The following is an 18,646-nucleotide window of genomic DNA, read 5'->3' on the forward strand; positions in this document are numbered from 1 at the left end:
CCAGTTTAAACCTTAGCGCCGTAGGAGAAGAACGGCCAAGCAGAGAGCTCACATGCGTCCCATCCACAATGGAAAATTCAACAAACGAGCAACAGCACTAAAGAAAGAATAAAAGCCGCACAAGACCAATCTATCAGCTACAAACGTGCTGTGAGGTACAGGGAAATGAGCTGCTCCAGAGTTGCGCCCAAGTGTCCCAGTGTGTGTGTGGTGCAACCGTAAGTTTCGCATGGTTGAGTGCTATATAGTTCAGTGTTCAAAACTAACGAGACCTGACGACTGCAACACGAATAAGCAGGGTGGCCAAAGTTTGATTCCTATGTAGGCGGCTGCGGCCGAGCGTGGGGTTCCAGAAGTACATATGTATTATCGAAATTATTATCGAAAAAGTTAGGCGCAGCTAGTTGCTCCTAATTCTTGTCGGGCTGCTGTAGCCGTCTGTCAAAAAGAGAGCGCATGAGAAAAAAGGTGACCCTGTGCTCCATGTGCGTCTCGCACAACTCCAAAATTTGGCTGAGATGTTCACATTAGCGTATGCTATCAGAGGACTGTTTCTCCAAGCCCGAGGCGTGGTTGAGGACCGCTTTAAAAGGTACCACATATACCAACAGTCGCGGGGCTCCATTCTTATTTATATGGAAATTGTGCCGTGAGTATACGAACTTGGACAATCTTTCACCTTGGAATTATACCTATATAACCACTCACAAGATGATAAAGCTCCGCCGGTGAGTTAAACAAATTGAAACGATTGAAACGACCGTATACCTACGAGATGCTCCGTGATACACGCAGATGAGGCGGTTAACTAAAGAGAACAAATAGCTTTCTCAAACCTGACACACCCTGACATCCAAGCCACATCAAGCTATGCAACGGACTTTTTAGGCCACTTACTATTTGAACTACAGGTTATACACGATGCGACAGAAACCCTTACTAACTTGCCTAACATCAACATAACCCACGTCTACACTTACAGGCTGGGCGCAGCGAAGCAAAAAACTTGCATATATGTAAGGAGCTACACAAAATTCACAATTCTACGCTCGGCAACATCACTGCCAACTGGGTGCAGGTATAAATGGTCATAACGATAACATTTAATGACTTTGCAGACCACATTGTTCACTCTTTCTTGACATCCATAACTACTCTTTCCCTTTCCTCTGACCCCGCTCTGTTATCTGTGCCGGAAAATCCATTATCCAGTGCGACACGTGTGCCCTTATCCCCTGCGTGTCTGCTCCGTTGCCCACATTCCTTATCTGGTGGAGCAAGTCTCTGTCCGCAGAGCTTTACTCTTCCCGTACTGCGCCCATCGGGCATCGTTAGCCCTCTAACGATGGCTTGAAATGCCGGTTTCGAGATTTTTCGCGCCACCCACAGACATACTGCGCTATTGGACATGAACGACGAGAACTATTTTGGATTCTAAGCAGTTCACTTTTTACCCCCAGATGGTAAAACTTTAGAACGCACTCCGGATCGTCAAAGCAGAAAGAAAAGTCGGCCTTCCGCGCCACTCACGGACACTCTGCGCCATGGAACGCGAAGAAGAACTATATTTTTGTTTTCTAAGCAGTTTGCTTTTTCCACAAAGTGCTAATTTTTTTAATGCACTCCGAAGTTTCGCAACCGTCAAAACACACAGCAAATATAGCTGCCTCGGAGAGCGGCACTCGCGCTTCGAAAGATCGCAGATCTCGTGAATCTGCTGTTTTTTCAGCTGATTTTACCGGTGGATCGAGCAGCAGTGAGTCTGAGGATCAGGGTGTCTACCAACCGGGAAAACCGGGAATTCTCAGGGAGATTGATAGTCTGGAAAAACTCAGGGCATTTGTGCTTCTATCAGGGAAAATTAGCTGTAATTTTATTGAAAGGGAACGAAAGTCGCGGTAATGCTAGCTCGAGTAACAGATAGGATTCGTGACGAATGGTCTGACGCCGCGTTGTTGGCTGGAGGAGTTACCAGAGTACGGCAAACAAGCGACTCAATGAACGGACGGTTTTGCGGCAACACTACGTACCCCATAGGATCAATGTATAAGAACGTCTGAAATTTCGACCACAAGAACCCTTCGCCGTCCGATTTTCTAGACTTTTTGCCGTGACCGCAGGTCCGAAACGGCATTGATAAAAGCCACAACCGCCAATTTCATAACCTCGCCGCCTGGAACCGGCACACTCGCGCGCAGATCCGCTGGCAGCCGTAGCCACCACCGCGGCAATGCTAGGCCTAGCTGCTTCGAGGTTCGATATTAAGCTTCTTGCCGTTCTGTGCCGTGTTTTTCATTGCAAGAATTCACCGCTGTTAGCAATGGCACCGACACCGCCTTTGTGGTCATCGCGATTGGCTTCGAAGTTCGGAAAGCACGGCGCGTTGCATAATGCCGGTTCCCGAAACTCAGCTTTACCTCATTACAGCAATGTTACGCTGAGGCATAACAAGTGTGGTAAGGGGCAACTGTCACTGGACACAGTATGTATTCCTTGATTGTGCACGCGTGCACCCACCATCTCCCATCTCAGTACGAGTACCGATATGCCTAATAAGTGTACTGGCAGGCCTTCAGAGATATTGCGGACGTGCCTGTGGCGATTTTAGCCCATAAGGGATGTAAAAGACCTGCATTGATTTTTTTCGGACACTTTCGCGGCCCTTAGGGAGTCCGGAAAATCGGACGCTGACTGTACAGCTGTCCAACAGGATGCTTCAAATAGACCGTGTGGCGAATGTGCAGCCGAAGGAGGACAAGGAGAACCGAAAGAGAAATGAACGGAAAAGGAAGCATGCCACCGCTTTTTTTGAAGGAGCTCGCGCTCTAAAAGCAAATTGTTGGTTCAAGCAGGTGTCCCTCATCCAAGCAAAAAAACTATTTAGAACAGTGAAACGCAACACTGAGGCGCTGTGCGCGGGCTGAGAGTATGTCAGGACAGTTCAAGTTGACTTACCAGCTGCTGCGAGAGAATCTCACTTGTGATAAAGTTGGGCCCTCAAACTAATTAGCTTGCTATGAGTTGATAGAAATAGCGCATATTCGAAAATATTCTGTATGCATCTCTTTCTCATTCGTATTTGGGAATGTTCGACCCGATTTGTAATGAGTTTTACTATTACTTTCTAAGATATATTATTCGCTGTGCGTTTTACATAACCCCTCCCTTCTGTTTTCTTTTTGAATAAAATAAACACTACCCCGTACTATTCAAACTGGATTAAGTTGTTTTTTTGTTTTTTTCATTTTTTAACGTGCTTAGTAGAGAGTGACACCACTGGGTGACATGATGTAGGGAGTCCGTCTTGACATAAAACAAAGTTGTGCCACTCAGGGAAAACCTGGAAAACTCAAGGAATTCGGAAATGTCAACTTGGTAGGCACTCTGGAGGATGCTGCCTCTTCGTTGGACATTGAGAGCAACGAAGACACAAGCCAGCCCCGAATATCGGCGGCGGCAGCCTGGCACGCCAAACTGTAGTGCTTGCACTAAAATTTTTCAAGTGGGAAAGCTGCTGAATGAAAAATAATTTTTTTGGATATTTAGTGCCTATTAGACGGCAATATATTTTGCAATTCTCATAACTTGTTACGTTTTTTCTTAGTAGATACAAGCATTGCTTCACAAACATTGTTAAATTTTATCCCGCAATCTTGATTTTAGCAATGTATACCCCTTTTAACACATACATCTCGTTAATAATTGTAATTTTCAAGGAGACATGTGTCGCCTTGAAGAAGACAAGTCCACTTGTCGAAAGGTTGGCTCCCGTCTTCACCTTGTTCTTGTTTTCTTCATCGTCTTGAATTTCCACCTCCCGCCTTCCCCTTGTTTTCCCTGTATCTCGTTAATAAAGCTTTTATGCGTGAAAAGTGCATTCATTCTGCTATTTGTTTATGTTTTACATAAAATATTTCATAAATATTTACATAAATATTTTGAAATTACATAAATGACATTACATATTACATAAATATTTTTATCTGAAGTAGCTTCAGATAAAAATATCTGGCGTAACCTGCAAAAAACACCTAGTTTCCCCATGCTGCGGAAAGAGTGAAGCCATCGAGCCATCACTTCCGCCTGAGGTCAGCGCTACGTACACATTGTTTAGTGTCCGCAGTGCAAAGCTCGTACCTCTGCAGCTGATACCCGCCATCTACTAGACGTGCCCTGGGCCTCGGGACAAAGACAACTCCCAAAAGTGTACTTAAAGGTGTGAATTGAAAAGACTACGAACAATGGCTTATGGACACCATATTCTTTAAGTCTGCTGCAGTATCTTAGTGAAACGAACCTGCATGCATATATGTAGATTCATGCTGACATTACACCGGGTGGCAGCCAAAGAGAATAAAAAATAAACACTTTGCTGCGGGCGAGGGGCAGTGCTACATTCCAGGCGGCGCGGGAATTTATGCTTAGCACTGTGATTGATACACCGAACACTGTTCTACAATTCGAATGTCTTGTAAAATTTCTTTGCAAAAAATAGCATAGGCTTTTCTGCATGTGACACCTCTGCTTGCTCGAACATGCCGTTAATGGCGCACTGTGCGTAGCATGGCAGCCAGATGGTTGGCCTGCACAGTGCATTACGGAGAGCGGAAAAGAATTGTCCGTACATCATCGTACGTACCTCATCAACCGAAATGGCACTCGACAGTAACGACAACACATCGAAATGCACATAATGGAGGCCAAACCCAGACGCAGCAGCAACGCTAAGGCAGATTCAAAGGCCACCCCACACCCCGCTCCCCACCCACCCCAATCCTCCCAAAACATGACAGCTTCTTTGTACTCACAGCATTGATTGTGCAGCAATGTCCCCTCTTATCGCCATTCCATTCTCCATAAGCCTAAATGAGCCCTTATGTTAAGGCTGTGTGTAAGCAGATCACTGGGAAAAGGAAGGGAGGGGTTCTGCAGCACTATGTAAAAGCTGGTGGAGCATCGACAAAGTCAAAAGGTCTGAGAACCCCTACCTTGTGTAAGTGTGCACAGTTCTGTCAAAGAAAGGCCAATGTGCTAGCGTAAATTCCAACGGAATCTGAAGCGATCTATGAAGACTTCAATGTGCCGCTTATTGTGATGAGAGCCTGCCCATGACAAAAATGGTGTATACATTAAATAAAATTTGGTAATGACATTTTGCTTCAACGCACTTGTAGGCAAAATGATCACTCATGGCAGAATGAGAAGATAACCACTTGTGTAAAAAAGTGTGAACCACTTTTCACGCAGAAGGATGTTTAATTAGGCAACGATTTACTTGGAGAACATGTCCTAGCGAGCCGTGTAACATTCAAAATTTCTCACTAATGAGTATTTTACTGTACGCTGCGGTCTTTTGTATGCATAGTGTATAAACAGATGCTTCGTTGTTGAGCCGTTACATCAAGGAATATCAGATGGCTGTGGCCACTGAAATATGTGCTCTAAACTGATCATCAAAAATGTCTTTGCAACATTCAGCGGACCTGCATAGCTTCCGCTGTATCGTAATATAACTAAAGAACTTGTTAATTTGTATTACAACATATTTATTTCCAAAGTGTGTACCAACATAACTGGCAGGATACTTGACTTTGGTATTGTGGTGTTGTCTGTGTCATGTGTCGCGTCGTATCAGTGTTTTCAAATTCTTTCATTGCTTTCTTAAAACATAATGAAACAGCTTTTCAACTTATACTGGAACATGCTATGAATTACCTTTGGAGCTCAACATGTCCGAGCATACAGTAACACTTGTGTAACAGAATGTTATGTAGCACACCGCGCACACATGCATATTCCTAATTGAGATTTGGCTTAATACATTGACACCTACATCGCATAAGGGTGTTGATAGACAATTTCTACACATCTGAGTTCACAATTTACAAGTAAGCAAGCTTTGAAAGAAGACCCGGCACTGAAATGGCCACATGTTGGTGCAGGTGCCTCTTCACGTGGATGTAACGTGCCAGTCTGAAGGCATACGTGCCACCAAAATGGCCGAATGGATGTGGAAGTAATGCTTAGGAGCACAACTTGCAGAACAAAAAAAAAAAAGCCTCAAATGTGTTTGTTTATTACATGAAGGTACATTGTCGCCCTATATAGAAGTAATTTTTGCATACTGAATGGAATAAAATTCGAATAGTGCCAGAATTGAAACAAATGTAGAATATGTTTCAAACTATTTTTGAAAAGTGCACAGCAATTGTCAAAACATGGGTAAAACAATGTACACATCCTGGAGTTCATTCCATTGGCAAGTTCCTGTAGTTACATCGCACATTATGCAGCATTGTTTACTAAAAGCGCTAACGGATCACTAGCAACAAATGAGGAAATCGCTCGCATACAAAGGACTCGTCAGGGAGTGCAAATGGTCTTTGTATAGCCAGGAAAGTCTAGCTGCCTGAGAAGCGTATCCAGCTTCTACTACGCATGCTCTCATGTTTTATGCATATACTATGCCCATGGTTGTTGTTTACACGTCTTTATTCACATTTTTTGCCCTTATAGAGCTGCGGTGAATTGGCTTGGGAAGTAGCGGGAGTGAGAAAGTAAGGGAAACAATGGGGGACGTAACCATTTGAGGGTCGATTTTTTTAATTGCAGATGACAATTCTTCTTAGGGAGTTATTTCGAAAAAAATTACCGTAATTTTTTCTAAGGTGACCCTAAAATGATAAAAAATATTTTGCGTTGGTATATAAGCACTCTTCATTCATGAATAACAACAATAAAAACAGAATTAAACCTATAAGAATTGAAAATTTTATGCATTGTTATAGTTCAAGGCTTTGAATATGCGCACACGAGAATATTTCGCAAGAGTCAAATGTTTCTGCTCTTACACTAATATGTACGTCCATAGCGTAATCGAATACGTAGGTGCGCGCACTCAAGAAAACTGTGTGGTTTTGTGCCCGTCAAAAAAACATCTGACAAACTTCCGCTAATCTTCATCTTATCGCTTACCAGAGGCAATTAGATTTTGCGAGCCTCAAAAAAAAAGAAGAAAGAAAAAAGCAACGGAAACGCATGCACGGTAGCATCCTTCCTATGCGCACTTCTGTGAGCACTAAACGAACGAGAAACAAGCGGTCGCCCTTTGAGCGATTAGTAACGAGATAGCCATCAGGTTTGCAAGCGCAGGAGGCCGAGACCGCTCGCGGAACAGAACGCAAGCCGCCGCCTGCCTGCGCGCGCGCCAATGCGCGAGCGGTAGTATGTAGACGCGCAGGAACAAACTAGCGCTAAAACGAACCATGCATGCAGCGAAAAGCAAGAGAGGGAGGCGCGCAAAAAAAATTCCATGTATTCCCACATAATGGCAGCACATGACAGAAAAGAAAAAGTAAGGAAATTGGTGCGCTTTTTAAGTATACAGACGGCACCGTAAATATACGGCTTCGACCATTTTGGAGATCGTTCGCGGCGCCGTATATTTACGTCATTGACCCTCAAAGGGTTAATTATCTACATCATGCGGTCTGATGCTTTCGCTGGTACGCTCGAGATGAAGAAGCATGGTCCCAGTGGCTCGAGCCGCAGGATAATCCAGGAATTCATAGAGTGATTGCCAGAGCTTCTTGGCGGTCGCACCACTGCAGTGTCGCGGTAGAGCCCAGGTCTGTAGGGAGGTTGGTCGCCATTCCGTTGGGAGGGAAGCAAGGGCCCTTTGCCTGGGGTCAGAATACAGTGGGCAGTCCCAGATCAAGTGTTTGAGGTCTGCCCTGGTGTTGCAGGGGCTGCAGCTACTCGCACGCGAACATTCCAGGCCACGAGGGTCTTCCGTACTGCGAAAACGCTGCACGAGAAGGGGAGTAAGAAGGGTGGCAGTCTGCACCTGCCGCAGCAGAACCTGCTGCTGAAGAGAAACAGCCTGGGAAGGAAGGGGACGAATGTCCATGGGATTGGGCGTAGTGAAGAGATAGCTGCGCCGGTGGTGCTTGGCTTCGGCTATTGCTTCCATGGGATTGTACCACTGACTGTGTATTTCCGTGTGTTCAGGTACGTTGTTCAGTGATTGTTCGGGCGGTTTTGACAGCGCGGATAGTAGCGTGGCGTGCGCTAGTCGATGGGTCCGTTCATTTCCTGGTATATGCGTGGGCTCCGGGATCCAGTGTAACTGAAGATCATGACCTTGGCCACGCAGACGACGCACGTGGAGGCGGAGTTGTTGGAGCACAGCAGTGGTTGTACGAGTGCCCTGGTAAGCTCTAAAGGCATTTTGAGAGTCCGTAAACACTCTGTAGTGCTGCTTAGCCTCTCTTGGAAATTTGTTGGCAGTGTGTTCAGCATGCTTGGCAAAATCTAGGATGGCATACAGTTCTGCCGTAGAGCTGTGAACGACATGTCTAGTGAGGCGGAGTTTACTCCCCCGCTTGGCTGCTTCCATATTTGTCCACGCCGTAGTGAACATTGGCTCCTCCTCTGATCCTCCGATACAAGCATCCACATAGACTATATGGCTCCTGCCAGAGTTGTCGTTGCCCCCCTTACGTAATTGGTGCGTATATTTCTTGTGGCGTTTGGCGTGGGCCTGTCTTCTTGCCAATTGATCTTGTCCCATGTTCTTCGGCAGTGGCTTGGGACCCGCAATTGGTACTTGCTCCCAAGGGGGACATATCTGTGAAAGCGCCGGAACGTTAGAGATGTCATGCCCAATTTTAACCAGTGTGGCCCTTCCTACGTTTGTGGACTTGAGCTTGAACTTGAAACGTTATGTCTTGCAGGAACGCAGCAATAAAGTTGTGCATGTTGCCTTTGATGCCCATTTCTTGTATCGCCTGCACGATAAAGGCATGGGGAAGGCTATCGAAAGCTTTCCTGGTGTCCACCCCAACAACTATGCGAGGACACGAGGACGAGACATAGAGCACGTCCTCTTTTAGGCGGAGCATAATATCTCGAGTAGAAAGACCAGGCCGGAATTCGTATTGAGTGTGAAGCAGAAGACAATTTACCTCCAACCACCATATTAACCTTGCGTTCACCATGTTCTCCAAAGTTTGCACAGACGTGACATGAGCGAAACTGGTCTTAAGTTTCCCAGGCAGTTCGGTGGTTTGTTCGGTTTCGGAATAGGCTTGACAATAGAGTGGCGCCATTCTAGTGGGAGAGTTCCTTCTTTCCATATACGGTTAAACTCCGCCAGAAGAGTAATTTTGCAACCTTCGATAAGGTTTTGGATTTGTGCTGCCGCGATTCAATCAACCCCTGGTGTACCACGGGTGTTTTTTGTGTATGGAGTCTTCGAGCTCGCGGGCCGTGAAGGACTGGTTTAGATCATCGTGTCCCTCTTGGTCATCGTCCCTCGCATAGGTTCTATTTATGGTACTATTTGACAGGGGGAAAAATATATCTGCCGCTTTCTCTGCGAGTTCCGCATTCGTGAGTCCTTCTTTCAGGGCAACACGGGCTGCGGCGTCTGAGGTTTTACGTTGCCCAAGAAGAGATCTCAATATAGCCCACGCCCTCCTTGAATTAGTGGATCCGTTGAGTTGCTCCCACACCTGCATCCAATGCTCGGAAGCTAGCTCTCCCGTATACTTCTCAATTTCTTCTTGTAAAGAGCGTAGTTTAGTTCGTAGTGTCCGGGGTTGCCCCTTCCCTCGATAAGAAGACAGAAGTCTGGGCCTGCGGTTCCGTAGATGCAGGAGGTGCCTATCCGGATTAGGTTGGTCCGAAGAAACCCGAAGCGTCTTAGTTGCTGTACGCTTGGCACGCGTCATAGCTTGCGTTAAAAGTCAAGATCGTTAACTGGACCGTTTTCTTTTAGCAGCATCCGATATTTGTCCCGGTGCGTAATCGTACAATCCCGTTTGTAAGACGATGGGTGGCACGAGGAACCATTTGTTCTCACTGTGATGGCAATTGGAAGATGATCACTGCCAAGAGAGTCCTCTAGAAGATTGCATTGGCAGGTTCTGGGTCTCGAGGACCATTTTAGGTCTGGCGTCATGTCTGCTTGCCTTGTGTCCTGTCCAAGCCTTGTATGGGATTGCGGCAGATTAAGGAGCGATAGTCCACAATGGCCAAACTCTTCCATGATACGGCGACCGCATGGGCTGCATTTTATATTATAGTTCCAGGCTACGTGTTGAGCATTGAAGTCTCCACAGATTAGAATTGTAACCTTGGGATAGATCTTCCGAAAATGTTGTATGTAGCTAAAGTCTACCGAGGTGCCCTTAGTCTTCCTTCGTGCGTTTTCTGGACGTATGTACACAGAAAAAAACAATTATTATTCTTTCGGGCGTAAGTTGAACGCAGCATCCAGTAACATAAGCAATATTCGAACACCAAGGCTCACTGTCGAGCTTTGTGTGGGTGAGTCTTCGATCCAGATACACAGCTGTGCACACAGGTGTGTCGGTGTCTTCGGGGAAGCCATAGCCCTCGTAGTATCGTAAGCGTGGAATAAAGCAGTTCACCTCCTGCAATGCCAGGACGGCGGTTCTGAGACTGTTATGCGACAGACCCAAGCGTAAAATCATGTCTGCTTTTTTTTTTCTTTTTGAGGAAGCGCCAATTCCACTGAACCACTGTTGGGACGGCTCCCCCCACATCCCGACCGTGACCGCAAACATTAACTTGAGGGATTAGCTGAGCCATGTTGTGTGTGAGCCATCTGCGTCGGAGCTATCTGTACAGACAGCAAAGACGCCATATCAACTCATGCGGCCGGGATAAGATCTGCGAAGGAGAGCGTTCCATTGTGCATTAGGCGCTCCATGATGGTGCGAACGCATGTTTCGATAGCTCGTTCTATCATCGTTTGTACCCTTGACAAGATGTTATGTTCCATTTGTGCCAGGCGTGCAGAGAAGATGGCTTCGTAATCAGGATGAATTTGTGGTTTTGCCTGCGTTTCTAGCAGCTTATTCTGGGTCTGCTCTGGTGCCCCGACAGTGATAGTTTCATGGATTTGTCCATGAACACGTGCACCTTCATTTGCTGATAGTGAAGCGGGGACACACTGACCTGTAATTTCGCCGTGACTCAAATTCGCGTGTTCTAGCGCTTCGCTGTTAGCCATCTTGACGACATTAGCAAAGGCATGTTTGCCGTGGTCAAAAAGCGGTTTATTTTCCGGCGGTATCGCAGGAGTTGATGGAGCGCGGGGAGGCCCAGTTTAAGAGTTGTGTCTCAGGGTCACGGTCTTTTGAGGGCACACATGAACTTGCGGTTGTGACCCCATGGAGTTCTGGCTTTGCTTCTGAGGGCGTTTTGACTTCACGCGCAGCTGTTTGTTGATCTTTACGCGCTGAGGGCAGTCTTGAGCCGTTGCAAGGTGTTTACCCCCCAATTGCGGCATTTCGGCCCCTGGTTGGGACAGACCTCGTGACTGCTATGCTGCTTTCCGCCACATGTGCCGCAACGCGGGCTGTTAAAATTCGGAACTTGTTGTTTTCCGTGTCCTAATTTGTGGCAGGTATCACAAGTGTAGACCTGCGACTTGAACGGATAGACTAGTATTGTGAAACACTTGGGTCCGATTTTGTATGGAAGGCTAGTCCCTTTAAAAGTGACTACAGCGGTGCCTTTCTCCCCAATGGGGCAAGCGCTGATAATGTCGCACTTCTGGCAGTGCAGGTTCATGGTAAGCTGCTCGGCAGTCATTTCTCCTGCGTTGCGGATAATGCCCCACATTTGATCCTCTTCTATGGCCTCGTATGTTTGAAATACAGTTGGCTTGCCATTTATTGGAAGCTGTATTAAAGACAGAAGGGCATCTCGTGTCGCGATCATCGGTGTCAACCGCTATTTGATTACTCCTGTCCAAATATCTGACCTGAACGATCGGGTCAGCTTGCCTTTAATGTGTTGAGGGAGCATTGTGCATGTGATTCCAAAGTGCCTCATCAATAACAATGAAATTTTTATCCATGATTCTGCATGGCTCTTGAGGTTTTAGGATCACAGTGTGAGCATATGAACGGCGTTCGGTGCGCGTTCGCTTGTTTCTTCGCTGGATCGTGGCGTTTATATGTAACGGTTTTCCATGCTCCTTGTTCGCTGCCATCTTCGTGAGTAGACACCGAGCCATACGCGTTAAATTCTGGCGTTGCGTTGCCCTTGTAGTGAGAGACGTCATGACGAAACGCAGCCTTGGGTTTAGCTGCTGCAGCTATCGCGGACAGTGTTCCGCGTGCGCGTTTCTGCCCATGCTTGGCGGTGGGTACAATGAGTAGGTTTGAGACGAGTAAATCATCGTACGTGCCTTTGCTCCCTCTTGGTGGCTCAGGATCAGCAAGTGGAGCGAATGGATTCACGTATGGACGCAGCGGCGTCTTTCTCGGAGCGGTGGTGTCCACCATGGCGTCGGTCGAGGTGCTCGTTAGGGTTGGCGCATTCTCTGGCGTGAGGGCGTCTTCAAACTGCTGTAACTCCATGTCCTCGGGTAATGGAACATTCAAAGCTGCCTCTGGGTAATCCATGACCACGGTCGATGCGACTTTTGGGCCCTAACGCCCAAAGTAACAGGAGGAAGACAGTGACTGTCGGTGATGAAAATGCACACGTCTGTTCAACTCGGCCACCCGGTGGCGAGTCCTCTATGCCCATGGGGGTGACATTTATCATACTTTTGCTTCAGTTTGAGATTTATTTCTGTACACGTAGTGTTTTAAGTGTTCGAAGGCTATTAGAATATAGTTGTATTGACAAAGTGCCTACTTTAACGTATCAAATATTTGCACGCCCTTAATCGAAACAGTGAACCCTTGTATTTATTATCCTAAAAGCATATCCTGTACACAATTTTGTCGGTGAGGAAATTCCTGATGAGAGACTAGTACAACTGCAATTCAGAAAGCATCTTTTTCAAATTTCGAAAAACAGGATTGGCTCAATTTCATGGCTTCTGCACACAAATGTATTACACAGTGCAGGCTTATAAGCCCAATTCAATATATAAAGTTTATACAAATATTTCTACAAATACATGTCGCACTAGTGCTTGTAGAAATGCTGGTACATTAGTTGAAATAAAATGTAAGAATGACTTAAGCATGGTGGACTTGACATTACTCATCTATGTTACTTATAACAGATTCCTTTTGTGTTAATAATGAAGTTCCAACTGCCGTCATTCAACTTCTCTTGCAGCCGCAGATACAATAAAATGCTAGCATCCCTATATTGCATGCCGTCAATAAATTATTGAAATATCGAGAACAGACAACGAATACTCACCAAACACTGCCATTTATTTGATGCCCTAATGAAACACAGTGGAAAGCTAGCTTACTGAACAATCAATTCCTCTAAAAAAGTACCCATTTGTAAAAAAAAAAGAAAGGAACGAATAGAATAAGATCAAAAGAATTCACGATGAACCATGTAGACCAGAACCAAGAGGCAACAAATACATAAATTGGTCTAAGAAAACAAGTTCACATGTAACAAAGAGAACACTGAAAAAAAAAACAGAGCCTAAAGAACACATCATTCAGACATCTGTAGTGTAACAATTATTACAACGAACATACAAGTTTGTAGGGGCATGCAATCAGTAATTTTTGAAGACACGAATGAACATCAATTACTTTTAGAATAATGAAAAGCTACAATATAACAAAGCAAATAGCTATTTTTGCCGACTTCTTTAATTAAAGTTTAACTGTATTTTGACTTTTTTCTCAGCTACAACGGCTTTATGTGGGTTAGTTCTCGTAAATCATTTTGCTCTATGTTCCATAGCGTGTTCAGAAAAGATCTAGAGAAAATATGCTAACCCCACAAAAGTGTTTCAGAGACCCTTTAAGACCAAGCTTCAACTTGGGGGCTCCCATCTACATACATGGGAAAGGAGATCATTTTTCTTGACAACTACTGCACGAAACCAGATGAGGTTTGTTGCATATAAAAGAAATAGAATGTAGTGTCTTTTGGTAGTGAATTTTTGATTTAGGCCATCAATCTTTTAATAGCAATTGTTGAAAATCACGAATTTTCAGAAAACGAAACTATCAAATTTACAAACTCTGGTAACTCAGCAATGAAAAATATTGCAATTCTGTAAAATGCTCAAAATAGAACACCAAAAGCTGACAATATTTAGGTATTAAACAAAGCGTTAAAATATGCCACTAATAAATGATTAAGGCATCTGCAAAGTCCCTGTAAACAGTGTAACAAGTTAACAAGATATACATTGATACATCAAATTTGTCTGCTTCGGAAGATCTAGCGTGTGCAGCTTACAGAGCTACGATATCTATTCCAGGTGCAGAGTTAAAAATTTATGAAGTTCTTGCTCCAGTTTTTTAAGGTGAAAAATCTTTGTAAATTCCTGTTATAACATTCAGGCCTTCAAACTGAATTATGCTTCCAGGGGTCACCAGAATTTAGCTTTTTCTCTCAAATGTAACAAATTTCGTTACAATCGGCCCACTGGTTATTTGAGAAAAGCATTTATGCGTTTTACATGTATTTGAATAGGCGGCATCGAAGTTGGGCCCGAGTTAAAACTTGCTCTCAGGAACATGTGGAGACACTTGTGCTACCTGATGCAGTAGAACACTACGTAACATCCGGCACGAATGTAGATTTTCAATTCAGACTCTAGTTCAACGAGATTGATAAAATACCCTACAGTATCATGGTGCTGTGCTCTCCAAGTCTGTTCAAGTGATCAGGACCTGAAGCAGGCAATGCAACTATATGGCCGGTCACTTGTATGAATGCACCGGTGTATCTTCAGGGCATTCTTGAACGAGAATCGCTGAAGGCAGAGCGGGCAATGCAATGGCTTCTCGCCTCATGTGTTTCCTAAAGTTGCCGTTATGTGAGAATCTCCGAGAGCATGAAGGGCACTGATATGGCTTCTCGCCTGTGTGAGTCCGCAGGTGGATTTTCACGTCTTCTTTTCGTGAGAATCCCCGAGAGCATGAAGGGCACTGATATGGCTTCTCGCCTGTGTGAGTCCGCAGGTGGTTTTTCATGTCTTCTTTTCGTGAGAATCTCCGAGAGCATGAAGGGCAGTCAAATGGCTTCTCGCCTGTGTGGGTGCGCATGTGGGCTTTCAGGTGGCCCTTTTCTGAGAAGCTCCGAGAGCATGAAGGGCAGTCAAATGGCTTCTCGCCTGTGTGGGTGCGCAGGTGGGCTTTCAGGTGGGGCTTTCGTGAGAAGCTCCGAGAGCATGAAGGGCAGTCAAATGGCTTCTCGCCTGTGTGGGTGCGCAGGTGGGCTTTCAGGTGGCCCTTTTCTGAGAAGCTCCGAGAGCATGAAGGGCAGTCAAATGGCTTCTCGCCTGTGTGGGTGCGCAGGTGGGCTTTCAGGTGGGGCTTTCGTGAGAAGCTCCGAGAGCATGAAGGGCAGTCAAATGGCTTCTCGCCTGTGTGAGTCCGCAGGTGGACATTCAGATAACACTTGTGTGAGAAGCTCCGAGAGCATGAAGGGCAATGAAATGGCTTCTCGCCAGTATGGATGCTGGCATGTGCTTCCAGAAGAAATAGTTCATCAGCCACATAGTTACATAGCTGACATCGGTGGAGGCATCCTTGCTTTGACTTGTCAAATTTGGTAGTTGACGCAGAAATTGAAGGCCCCGATGCTGCACAAATAAAAACAAGTAAATAAGAGTTTTTAGGAAATGCCAAAAACGAACACAGATGCTAACTTTAATGACAAGCTATCTTTTTCATTTGATTTGGGAGATCTTTGGGGTGACCTGAAGTATGATGAAACAAAGCACTAATGGTCATTTTTATTTACTCAATATTTCTGCATTTGAATGCTTCATGACCCTGTTTGTGAAGTCCACTTATCAAAGGGATTTTTCAGAAAGCTAAAGAATTACAAAGTGAAAGAATGTGGAGTGCTTGACTACTCTCTACTATGACCCTTAGAGAACACTTCAAAAATGCTTTGACCAAGCCTGCTCTGATATCCTCAATGATCAGTTGAGGCCCGGAAACCACATTAGGCACTTGCAAAATTTATGATTCGCTGACACAACAAATTTGTTTTATACGAGACTTCATCAGCGAGTTTCTTCTTGACCACACATTGAACTTTGGCAATGTTATCGTAAGTCGAGATTGCAAGGAGCCGGCTAGGAAATTCCGCAGTTTTCCTCACATGACCTGCCAACACCTACAACCCACATCCTCTTTCAGAACAGCCCAGAAAGAAAAAAAGAATAATATGCGTCTATAATCCATGGTAACAACTGCATACGTAACTCCTAGATGTTTACAAAACAGCATCCATTTGGGGATAAACCACTTGTGCGTGTCGTATATTCAGCCAATGACTTTGCTTTACTGTTTCCGGAGACGGGAGCTGGGCCGTTGAGCACGGCTTATCGTGACCTAAGTTCAACTTTGCTAGCACCATGTGCACTATTCACTAACTGCTAAATGCAAAATGGCGACCCACACAGAGGAGGAAAATGACCGACCGTGCAAGAGAGAAGGGAGCTTCAACACACAGGGGTGGAAAAAGAGTGGGATTCCCCAGGAGATAGCGAAAGTGCGAGTACTCGAGAACCTTGCCCTGAAGTGTGGCTATGGGGGTGTGCACGCTGTGTTGTCATGGAGTAAAACTTCAAATCCAAATTCCAGTAATTCACACCACGATCCTGACCTTACAGTAAATTTTTTACGATGTTTGGTGCGGCTTAGAGGTGCAAAAATACGGCAACTTCTTTTGCAGTGCCCTCTGCTCCTTGTGCTCTGCCATCACAAAATATTGGCAAATGATTGCTGGAACCGACAAGGAATGGTATGCTCGCTTTGCAAAGCGCAGTGGATTTTAACACACTAGCAGGTGAAGGTATTGTAGCATGCGCGAATGGAGGCACCAACCACCATCGGGGGCTCCGAAGGAATGACACACACACTAGTTTCATATCGTGCCCAACTTACCCCTCGGTCGCAGCGAGACTGCTTATATAAATATATATATATACATATTATTTAACAGGCATGTTCTCAGCAACATGGGCACGGCGTTTGGAAAAGGGCCACTAACACAAGGCAGCCAGATTGAAAAAGTGACAGAGTGAGACACACACGAACGTCAACTTCTTCCTCCGTGCTGGCACAGAACTGGCGCCGAAGTGCTCCCGTATAACACACTTTGGAACGGGGCGGTGGGATGCGCCACCAACCTCTTGCTTTTTTAATGCCCAATGTCCTACCTATGAATTCCAATAAACAAACTTCGTGAAACCCTATTGTGAACTTTGTTTTTGTACGCCCTTGTTTCTAGTTTACCTAACTTTTTCCAAGCTTCAAGTCGCCTTTTACTAATCTCCATTCCGGACATGGTTATTTTCCCCCTGCTCTTGATGAGCCCAAGGGTTCAAGGACGCTAGTGATTCCTAAATCGACCGCTGGGCAGATATCTTCACATTCTAATATACCATGCTCCATTGCTCCATTTCTCTCCTTGCTCCCCTCACCGGCGGCACCTCCTCTCCTTGCTCCAGAGGAAAGGAGGCGGTGGGTTGCACCACCAAGCTCCTGCTACTATACTGCTTAATATCCTATCTAGGTTAAAAAAGAAAAAAAAACATGATTTCCCACAACGAAATTTCCTGACCCCCTATTGTGAACTGCGCTTTTGTACGTCTCCGTTTTTTGTCGTTTCCCTACTTTTCTTCCACCAATTTTCCTACCACCTCTTACTAATCTCTATTGCGGACGTGTGTACTTTTCACTTGCTCTCGCTGAACCCAAGGGCTTCAAGGCCAGTGGTGGCTACGTCAACCACTGGGAAGATGTCTTCACATTCTAACACTAAAACACGCTCTATCGTTGCCCTACTGTACAGCAGCTAGCACATGCTTCTTCTTCCTTCTTATATCTCGCTTTATAAGTGCGTGTTCCAAGGCATTCTGATCTCGCTTCAAAATGTAATGAGCTTCCCTTTGAGTTATCATAAATTGTTTCTTTTCTGATTTAGTTTTTTCCTCTTACGCAGTTACTCATGGTAGGTTTCTTTTTTTCATTGCCGCCACCCATGAGATTTCAGCCTCTGAGTTTTCGCTTGATGTTCGTTGTTGCTGTGTTGCTCACCACATAGGCCGCATACTTGCTGGTAAGCTTCCTAGTTCTTTTCCCCCACTATGAATGAATGTTACACTTGTAGAAACACCTGAACACTCTCCCAGTCTATTCACTTTCTTCCATATTCCTCAGTCGTTATTCATGATTAATTTGTCTGTGAGCTTCCCTCATCTCAAAACTTCTCCAGCCCATATCACTCTGGATAGCTTCATTTATAGTCTTCCCGTGAGTGCCCAATGCGAGGCGTCCTGCTCACCTTTGGTTCCAGTCGAGTCCCAGTTGTATCCCTGATTTCAAGCAAACAACCGCATTTCGAAATGTAAGTCTTGGAACCATTAGATCTTTCCACATACCCCACTGCACCTCGCACCTATTGTATCTCCCTAGTGCTCTGTGTTTCATTATGGCCGCATTTCTCTTCCCCTTTACTTCATCTTTTTTCCTGTGTCTCCATATATTTATTGCCTTAATTTATCTGTATACCAAGGTGTTTATAATCTTTTACGCAAGATATTTCCTGGCGCTGTATTGTCACTGTCTGTTCCCTGTTTTCAATTAATACCATTGCACCTAATTTTTTAACACTACATTTCAGACCTAACTTATGGCCTTCCTGTCCACAG

General features: G+C 45.2%; 1 protein-coding gene across 8 annotated transcripts in view; it reads right to left on the reverse strand.

The window, feature by feature from the left end:
- Positions 1-13,193: 13,193 nt before the first annotated feature.
- The window catches only part of LOC126526739 (uncharacterized), a 59,068-nt gene continuing 53,615 nt past the window's right edge, over positions 13,194-18,646 (reverse strand). For all 8 annotated transcript variants that reach the window (XM_072289769.1, XM_072289768.1, XM_072289767.1 and 5 more), the window contains one exon: positions 13,194-15,562. In XM_072289769.1, the coding sequence (XP_072145870.1) occupies positions 14,679-15,562 (884 nt within the window). In that variant the 3' untranslated portion in view covers positions 13,194-14,678. The remainder of the gene's footprint in view (positions 15,563-18,646) is intronic.

Source organism: Dermacentor andersoni, chromosome 8, assembly GCF_023375885.2.
Source record: "Dermacentor andersoni chromosome 8, qqDerAnde1_hic_scaffold, whole genome shotgun sequence".
Lineage (NCBI taxonomy): Eukaryota > Metazoa > Arthropoda > Arachnida > Ixodida > Ixodidae > Dermacentor > Dermacentor andersoni.